Genomic DNA, 9910 nt, shown 5'->3' with positions numbered 1-9910 from the left:
GGATCATTGCTTTGCAGTTTGATTTAATCATTATGCAACTGTCCTGGTTAAAGTTTGAGGAGCTTGAAGAAGTCACTTGGATGAGTGATGAAAAGTTCCTCCCACTGAAAATGTGTCCAGAAGACCAGAATACAACTCAGGATCTGTAATGACCCTTGAGGCAAATTTGTGATTTTGGTTATATAAATAATTTGAATAAACATTATTAAGTTAAAAAAAAAAAAAAGGCACGTGACTAATAATTTTGTAACATCTAATAGTTAATAGAATATTTGGAAAATTCTAAAGTCAAAATCTTAATAGACAGATTTTGGGGATTTTGGGCATGTCCTGAAGTTGGTCAGTGATTTTGGTTTAATTTAATCAGTCTAATTACTCTAATCAGTTGTGACTGTCAGATGACAGAAGTTAAGATGTTAATGAAAATGAATCAGTGAAAGACAAAGAAGGAAATACTTCATCTTGGGATTGTATTTGAACAACCAACTGTTCACAAGATAGCAGCATTATGTGCTACATATGTATAATATTGAGGATACACATGAACATCATGAGACATCAACGGGGAGCAACATAAAGAAAAAATCCAATAAACTTAAACTCCCAGTATATTATCTCAAAAATATGTATTTCAAAAATTGAAAAATATGAATTAAAAATATTCATCTCAAGAATCAATTAGGAATAAATTGGATTGCCCAGCATTATATGCAGGCAGGTACAGCTTCAGTGCATTAGATTAACATTAGCTCCATGTGGTGTTTAACATCAGAACACAGCAACATTATAAACAAGAACTAACTGAACTCTGAGCATTTGAAGGAATCAAAGTTCAAATACAGCTTTTTAACCTGAGTTGTGTTCGCATTTGTGTCTCACATAGTGGTGTGGACATCCCAGTCTCAATAAACATTTTTATTGGTGCATCCTCCCGCTCACAGTGTTCCTATGTATTAACCAGCCAACAGTTATTTTTTGCTGAAAACGGTCCATTATGGTTGTCATTTTGCTGCATGGCCATGATCCTGGTTCTCTGCTGGAGCTGCTCAGAAAGCTAGCTTGGTAAGATACTCACTAATTAGACTCAGACTTAAAATAGTCAGGCCCTATCTTATCTTAAAGACCTCTTAGTATCATTTCCCTCCAATAGAGCACTTCACTCTCAGACTGCTGGCTTACTTGTAGTCCCTAAAATACTCAAAAGTAGAATGGGAGGCAGAGTCTTCAGCTTTCAGGCCCCTCTTCTGTGCAACCAACTCACAGTTTGAATTTGGGAGACAGACACCTTCTCTACTTTTAAGATTAGTCTTAAAACTTTCCTTTTTGATAAAGTTTAAAGAGGGCTGGATCAGATGACATGAACTCTCCCTGAGTTATGCTGCAATAGGCCCAGAGGGTTCCCATGATGGACTGAATGTTTATTCCTCATTCACCTCTTTTCACTGTGTCTCTCTTTCTATACACCACTCTGCAATAAAAACTGGTCAATATTGACTGTATCAACAAATACAGTAAGGACATTGAACTGCTCGCTGTTGGTATGAGACCGCACTATCTTCCTCGGGAGTTTTCACATGTTATTGTGATAACTGTGTATGTGCCGCCCTCTGCTAACGCTGCTGCAGCCTGCGATGTCCTCCATGCTACTACCAGCAGACTCCAAACACAGCACCCACAGGCCCTCTTTCTGATCTCAGGGGACTTTAACCACGTCTCCCTGTCCTCCACTCTCCCCACCTTCACCCAGTATGTCACCTGCCACACCAGGAATACCAACACACTGGATCTACTGTATGCCAACATCAAGGAGGCATGCAGCTCATCACCTCTGCCTCCCCTGGGGGGCTCAGATCACAACCTGGTTCATCTCCAGCCTGTGTACAAACCCTTGGTACACAGAGAACCAGTTGTGACACACACAGTGAAGAAATGGTCTGAGGAGACTGAAGAAGCTCTGAGAGACTGCTTTAGCTCCACTGTGTGGGAAGAGCTTTGTGCCCCTCATGGGGAGGACATCGACAGCATCACGGACTGCATCACTGATTACATCAATTTCTGCGTGGAAAACACTGTGCCCACCAGGAGGGTACGGTGTTTTTCAAACAACAAACCCTGGATCAACTCTGAAATAAAGGCTCTCCTGAAGGAGAAGAAGAGAGCCTTTAGATCAGGAAATAAGGAGGAGCTGAGAGCCGTGCAGAAGGATCTGAGAAGGAAAATCAGGGATGGAAAAAAACATCTACAGGAAGAAGATGGAGGACCAGCTACAGCAGAGCAACATCAGTGGGGTTTGGAGGAGTTTGAACTCAATTTCAGGCCACAAACCAAGCCCTAGGGTTGTGGGAGACTTAGAGTGGGTTAACAACCTGAACCAGTTCTTTAACAGGTTTGACCAGCCACCCACCCCTCCCCCAGCCCAGTCCCCCCTGCTGTCAGCCCCACCATCTTTAATGACTGCCAACCTTTCTTCTTCTTGGGACCTCACACCTCTCAGCTCTCAGCCATCACCCACCCCCTTCACTTCTGAGGACTCCATCTCACAACCCCCATCCCCCACCTCCATCTTGTCCCTCTCAACTCATCATGTGAGGAAGGAGCTACGTAAGATCAAGGTGCGAAAGGCTGCTGGTCCAGACGGCATCAGCTCCAGGCTCCTGAGGTGCTGCGCAGATCAGCTGTGTGGCATCATGGGACACATGTTCAACCTGAGCTTGAAGCTGGGGAAAGTACCACAACTGTGGAAGACCTCCTGTGTGGTACCGGTACCAAAGACCAAACATCCAAAGGATCTTAGCAGCTACAGGCCGGTAGCCCTGACATCGCATCTAATGAAGACCCTCGAGAGGCTGGTCCTCAACCATCTACGCCTCATGGTGTCGTCTTCGTTGGACCCGCTGCAGTTCGCCTACCGGCCTGGCATCGGGGTGGATGACGCCATCATCTACCTCCTGCACCGAGCTCTGACCCACCTGGAGAAGCCTGGAAGCACTGTGAGGATCATGTTCTTTGATTTCTCCAGTGCTTTTAACACCATCCAGCCAGGACTTCTGAGAGACAAGCTGGAACTGTCAGGAGTGGACCACCACATCTCCGAGTGGATACTGGACTACCTCACTGACCGCCCACAGTACGTGAGGACACAGGGCTGTGTCTCTGACAGGCTGGTCTGCAGTACGGGGGCCCCACAGGGAACTGTGCTGGCACCGTTCCTCTTCACCCTCTACACTGCAGACTTCTCCATCAACTCCCCACGCTGCCATCTGCAGAAGTTCTCTGACGACTCTGCCATAGTTGGCCTCATCACAGGTGAGGATGACTCAGAGTACAGACAGTGGACTCAGGACTTTGTGGACTGGTGCCAGCGGAACCACCTCCTGATCAACGCCGCTAAAACCAAGGAGCTGGTGGTGGATTTCCGCAGGCGCAGACCCACCACACGGACACCGGTGAACATCCAGGGAGTGGACATTGAGATAGTGGACTCTTATAAGTACCTGGGTGTTCACCTAAACAATAAACTGGACTGGACTCATAACACTGATGCGCTCTACAGGAAGGGTCAGAGCAGACTCTACCTGCTGAGAAGGCTGAGGTCTTTTGGAGTGCAGGGGACACTCCTGAAGACCTATGACTCTGTGGTGGCATCAGCCATCTTCTATGCAGCAGTATGTTGGAGCAGCAGCTTGTCTACAGCTGAGAGGAAGAGGATAGACAAGCTCATCAGGAAAGCCAGCTCTGTCCTAGGATGTCCTCTTGACTCAGTGCAGGTGGTGGGAGACAGAAGGACTCTGACCAAAATAACATCACTGATGGACAAGGTCTCCCATCCCATGCATGAAACTGTTGCTGAGCTGGAAAGCTCCTTCAGTGACAGACTGCTGCATCCTAAATGCACAAAGGAGCGTTACCGCAGATCCTTCCTCCCAGCAGCTGTAAGACTTTATAACCATCACTGCTCCCAACAAAAACCACAATAGCCTACACAATGTAGGATAATATATAATATACTGTAAATAGTCCGGCACATCATGCACATTGTATATAGTGTTATTATTATTAGTAGTATTAAGGTTAATATTGTTTGTTGATTTTATATATATTCTTTTCTTAATAGTGTGAATTATTATATCTTTATTTATATTTATAATAACTGCGGCTGCTGTTACACCCAAATTTCCCCTCTGTGGGACAATAAAGGCTGTTTCTTCTTCTTCTTCTTCTTCTTCTTCTTCTAAACCATTGTTTGCTAACAAAATCAAATCACCCTGCATATGTAAAATGCAATACTCTTATCTTTTCATGCAGTAACTTTCATTCTTCATCCATTATTTTTCACTTTCACAGTATTCTATTGAAATTCAAGTATTAGTTGCTTCTTTAAAATAATGTCCAACACAGCCTAATGTTTTAGTCAGATAAAATATATGTTAAAAATTTGCAAAACAGGATTCATATGAAGAAAGTTTTCTTTTTTTCCTCATTTCGTCATTCCCTCCTATTACTCCGCCTACAGGGCCACAGAGATGAATCATCACTGTTGTATTATTGCTCCTATGTTGCTCCAAAATGCATAAATACCAGTGTAAGCTTCTAGTTTTTCTAAAGATACATATGATGCAATCCAGTGTTTTATTCTCACAGACAGCATGACATCCATGCATAGGTGGCCACAGCAGGGTGGGCAATTTTACAGGTGTTTTTGGTGGTGTGTTTCTCTCGGGCTGATGAACAATCATGCAGCCTAAGAGTGGATCTTGAGAACCCCCAGCTAACTCATGACGGGAATATTGTATTAGGGGGGATCTTCTCATTTCACAGCAGCTGGGCAGACAGAAAGGATACCTACATGCATAAACCACTGCCACTGCAGTGCACCAGGTAAATAAAATACTGAGTATTAAGTTATTAAGCATGTGCTTTTGTGATGTAGTTGTTTATGGTTTTAAGTTAATTTGGTGTTAATTCCATTTTTCAAACTGAATCAAGTTTGAATTCAGAGGTTCCAGTTTGCCCAGACAATGCGTTTTGCCATTGAGGAGATTAATAACAGTACAGACCTGCTGCCAGGAGTCTCTCTGGGCTATAAAATTTATGATGATTGTGGGTCCCTTGCAAGAAGTGTAAGAGTTGCACTGGCATTGGCTAATGGTAATGAAATTGTTTCTGTGCCATCTGAGACACCGTGTACCAGACCTGCGCATGTGCAGGCCATAATTGGAGAGACCTCTTCCTCTCCTTGCATGGCAATAGCTACTGTCCTTGGACCATTTTATATACCAATGGTGGGTAGAATAGTTAAACAATAACGAATTGAGAAAAAAGTACAACTATGACTCAGTGAATGTTCTATTTAGCACTTTTTTCTATTAGATCAGCCACTTTGCCACATGTGCTTGCCTCAGTGACAAAACCAAGTACCCATCCTTCCTCAGAACAATACCCAGTGACTACTACCAGAGCAGAGCCCTGGCCCATTTGGTCAAGTATTTTGGTTGGACTTGGGTTGGAGCTATCAGATCCAATGATGATTATGGAAATAATGGCATAGCCACATTCACAGAAACTGCACAGCAGCTGGGCATCTGTCTGGAGTATTCTGTATCGTTTTTTAGGACAGATCCATCTGACAAAATACAAGAGATAGCTGACATTATAAAGGCTTCAACTTCCAAGGTGATTGTTGCCTTTCTATCACATATGGATATGGATGTGCTAATATATGAGCTATCCAACCACAATTTGACTGAATACCAGTGGGTAGGTAGTGAGGGATGGATATCTGATTCTCAAACAGCAGCAATAGATAAGCATCACATACTGGATGGAGCCATAGGTCTTTCCATTCCCAAAGCACATGTCACTGGCCTGAGAGAGTTCATGCTGGATGTGAAGCCACTCAATTCATCTAATAATGGACTGTTTACTGAGTTCTGGGAGTCATTATTTAGCTGTGAGTTCAAGGGACTGAAGTCAACAGCAGAGGCTGAGAGAGAGTGTACTGGACATGAAGATCTGACTGGAGTTCAAAACAGCTTCACTGACATGTCACTCATGCCTATCTTTAACAATGTGTATAAAGGAGTGTATGCAGTGGCCCATGCACTTCATAATATCCTCAGCTGTAATAAAACATGTAACAACAACATGCAGCTAGATCCATTCATGGTGAGCTTAACACTAACTTTTAATTGTTACACTTTAACAATCAACAAGAACAAAATTATTTACATTTTTAAAAAACAAATCTATTTGTGTTTTTTTATGTTATTAGAATCAGAATCAGAAGGTTTTATTGCCATATGGGTGAACAGGTTCACAACATTAGGAAATTGCTGCGGTGCTTACATAAAAACAAATAAGTATAAAAACTATAACACAATAATTACAAAATATACAGAAAATACAGTACAGTACTCATTTAGTGCAAAGCAGAAACCAGGTGAAATGCTAAAGTGACATAGTAAAGTGACTGTAAAGATAATAGAATGTAAACTATAGTCCAGTAATATGTATATGACTGCTAGCTCATTGTCAACTAATTAATTAAATTAATTCCTTTTTACAGACTTTACTGCACATAAGAAATATTTACTTCAAAACAAAAGAAGGAGATGAGGTGTACTTTGATGAGAATGGTGATCCAGCAGCAAAGTATGAAATTATAAACTGGCAGCCAAGAGAAAACAGCATTGTGGAGTTTGTCACAGTTGGTCTTTATGATACATCATTAGCTCCAGAAAAACAGCTAAATCTGAAAAGCAAGTCTATAATTTGGATGAGAAACTCACAGCAGGTAAGATATCAATATAATTAATTACCATAATTAGTAATTACAGTTTAATACTAAAAGCTAGCACAAACACTATATTAGCACAAACCTTTATAGGTTTTAATAAGACATAATTTTGATGTATCAGAATTAATTTTTGAGGGCTGTAAAGGCAATATCGTTTATATATTTTTCCCGTTGTGCTTTTTTTATGCAGGTTCCTGTGTCAGTTTGCAGTGAGAAGTGTCCCCCAGGAACACATAAGGTTCTCCAGAAAGGAAGGCCTGTTTGCTGCTATGACTGCATAAGATGTGCAGAAGGAGAGATAAGCAACATTACAGGTTTATTGATATATTACATATATAATTGTACTGCTATGTGTGTGAATAACGTGATTATTTTGTTATCTTAAATTCTTGTTTGTGTTTGTTTGTTCATTTGATTTATTCTTTACTGATGAAAGTTTGAAAACTTAGACACTTTTTAATTACAGCTATACATCGCCACGTGATTTGCAATTAAGAGAAATTCCAGTCATGGTTAATCACCTCACATTGTTGCTTTCAGACAGAATTGTCATGTAAGACTGTTACGGTCCTCCATTTATTAAAATCATATTATGATTGAATCACAATGCTGTTAATGATCATGTCATGGAGCTGTCATACGATTATGATACCATCCCATCACTTACTTGGTAATCACAGTATTCTGTTTCAATAGAGTTGTAAAAAAGAATCATCTAACAAAACAGAAATTAAACAAATTTCTGGAAGTCTAACACCTGCTTCAATATTATATATTTATTTAGTTATTTATTTGCAGATGCGATCACCTGTGTGAGATGTCTCCCTGAATACTGGTCAAATGACACGAGAAACGCCTGTGTAAAGAAAGAAGCTGTGTTTCTATCATATGAAGAAATTATGGGTGTTCTGCTTACTGCAGCATCTTTGTTTGGCACATGCACAACTGCTGCTGTGGCATTAATTTTCTTCAAACACAGAAAAACTGCTATTGTGAGAGCAAACAACTCTGAGCTGAGCTTTCTGCTGCTCTTCTCCTTGACTCTTTGTTTCATGTGTTCTCTGACCTTCATCGGTCAGCCCTCTGAGTGGTCCTGCATGCTGCGCCATGTAGCATTTGGCATCACCTTTGTCCTCTGTATCTCTTGTGTGCTGGGAAAAACAATAGTTGTTTTAATGGCCTTCAGAGCTACACTTCCAGGTAGTAATATGATGAAATGGTTTGGCCATGCACAGCAGAGACTCTGTGTTTTGGGTTTCACTCTTATTCAAGTTATCATATGTATCATCTGGTTAACAACTTCTCCTCCTTTTCCATTTAAGAATTTTAAGGAATTCAAGGATAAAATCATTTTAGAGTGTGCTCTGGGATCAGCTGTAGGCTTTTGGGCAGTGCTTGGATATATTGGACTCCTGGCTGTGTTATGTTTTATTTTTGCTTTTCTGGCTCGGAAACTGCCTGATAATTTCAATGAAGCCAAATTTATCACTTTTAGCATGCTGATATTCTGTGCAGTATGGATCACATTTATCCCAGCGTATGTCAGCTCTCCAGGAAAGTTCAGTGTTGCTGTAGAAATATTTGCTATTCTTGCCTCCAGTTTCGGACTGTTAGTTTGCATCTTCATTCCCAAATGTTACATCATCTTACTGAAACCAGAGAAGAATACCAAAAAGAGCATGATGGGGAAGAAGGCACCACAATCACTCTGAAATAAAAATGAAAAGTTTTTTTTTTAATTCATTCATTTTTTTACAATGCTATGCAAACAATACAGTTGCATTACAATTGCTTTGCACGACTTTGCTTAACAATGAGCCATGTGATCAGTTTCATGATCTCTGTTATGCATATGTGCTTTAATCACACTGGCCATGTGTACTGTTCTCAGAGAATTGGGAAATGGATCATTGGACTATTGTGCACGCATCACAGCTCGGCTTGATTCTGTTTTGCAAGGACTGCCGAAAATAGGTACCTGAATACAAGCAAACAGCAAATATGGTGGCAGTCTCCAGAAAACACTGAGATTCAGCCTCAGATGCAGATAGAGTGGGCCTACACCCAAAACCCTGCAAATGAAATCTTCTGTTAAGGTCCACCAAGCTTGGAAAGTCCTTCAGAAAGGAGTCTAATCCTATCATCAGGTCCTCTGGCACAAACAGACCAATATTGTGTACCAGTCCAAGAGGACTGCTGTGAATTATTCACTAGGGAAACCAAACAATTACTGGCTAAGTGAATGGCACAGCACAGAAGAGATACCTCATCAGGCCAGGACTGCGCAGTTGACTTACACCTAAATGCCAGTGGCCACTCTTTCAACGAAGAGTTTTTTATGTAAAAAGGAAGTAACCATCATTGAACCGAGCATGGGGTCAATGATTACATGTCGCATGATCAAACAATGCTGTATTTGCAGCCATCCCCAACACTATGTGAAGATTACACATGGTTAATGTGATTAATGGACATTTGCACATCATCAATCATGAAACTGATCACATGGATCATTGTTATGCAATGGCAAAAATCGTTATGCAACTGTACTTGTTATAAGGTTAAGGAACTTGCAATCAGCAGAGACTCAAAGTGATGAGTGATGAAATGTTTCTTCCACTGAAAACAGTGTCCAGATGAACACGATACACATTCTGGGAGTTTTAGCAATATTTATCCCAACTCATGATCTGCTGTGACCCTTCAAATTTAAATAAATAAAGTTAAATAAATTTAAACAAAACCACAAGACTAATGATTTCCATCCATCCATCCATCCATCCATCCATCCATTTTCTTCCTCTTATCCAATTCAGGGGCACTGGGGGTCAGCTGCTGTGCAAGGGTGCACCCTGGACAGGTCATCTAATAGTTCATAGAATTTTCAACAAATTCTAAAATTGAAATCTTAACAGACAACTCTTGAGGGTGCACAGTAATGATTGATGCAGTTTGGTTGGCTAGTCATTCAGCATGTTTTATTCAGCATTGTTCTATGTTAAAGCATGCACTGAATTGGTGTCAACTGAAATAAATCTAAAGTGAGGTCCATAGTTTGTGATTTGGTTTTATCTAATCAGTGCAAGTACTTAGTTGGACCATCAGATGACAGAA

The 9910-nt window shown here is 41.0% G+C and overlaps 1 protein-coding gene across 1 annotated transcript; it reads left to right on the top strand.

Moving 5' to 3' along the window:
* The first annotated feature begins 4708 nt into the window (after window positions 1–4708).
* On the top strand, window positions 4709–8508 carry LOC115790575 (extracellular calcium-sensing receptor-like). Its single transcript, XM_030744391.1, has 6 exons — window positions 4709–4894; window positions 4998–5282; window positions 5371–6165; window positions 6566–6793; window positions 6987–7110; window positions 7595–8508. Exons 2-6 carry the CDS (start codon window positions 5019–5021, stop codon window positions 8506–8508), a joined length of 2325 nt encoding a protein of 774 aa, XP_030600251.1. The 5' UTR covers window positions 4709–4894; window positions 4998–5018.
* Window positions 8509–9910: the final 1402 nt, after the last annotated feature.

The sequence above is a fragment of the Archocentrus centrarchus genome, chromosome 13 (genome assembly GCF_007364275.1).
Source record: "Archocentrus centrarchus isolate MPI-CPG fArcCen1 chromosome 13, fArcCen1, whole genome shotgun sequence".
Classification (NCBI taxonomy): Eukaryota; Metazoa; Chordata; class Actinopteri; order Cichliformes; family Cichlidae; genus Archocentrus; species Archocentrus centrarchus.
Note: the sequence above shows the minus strand (reverse complement) of the source record. Positions and strands in the feature narration are given on the sequence as shown.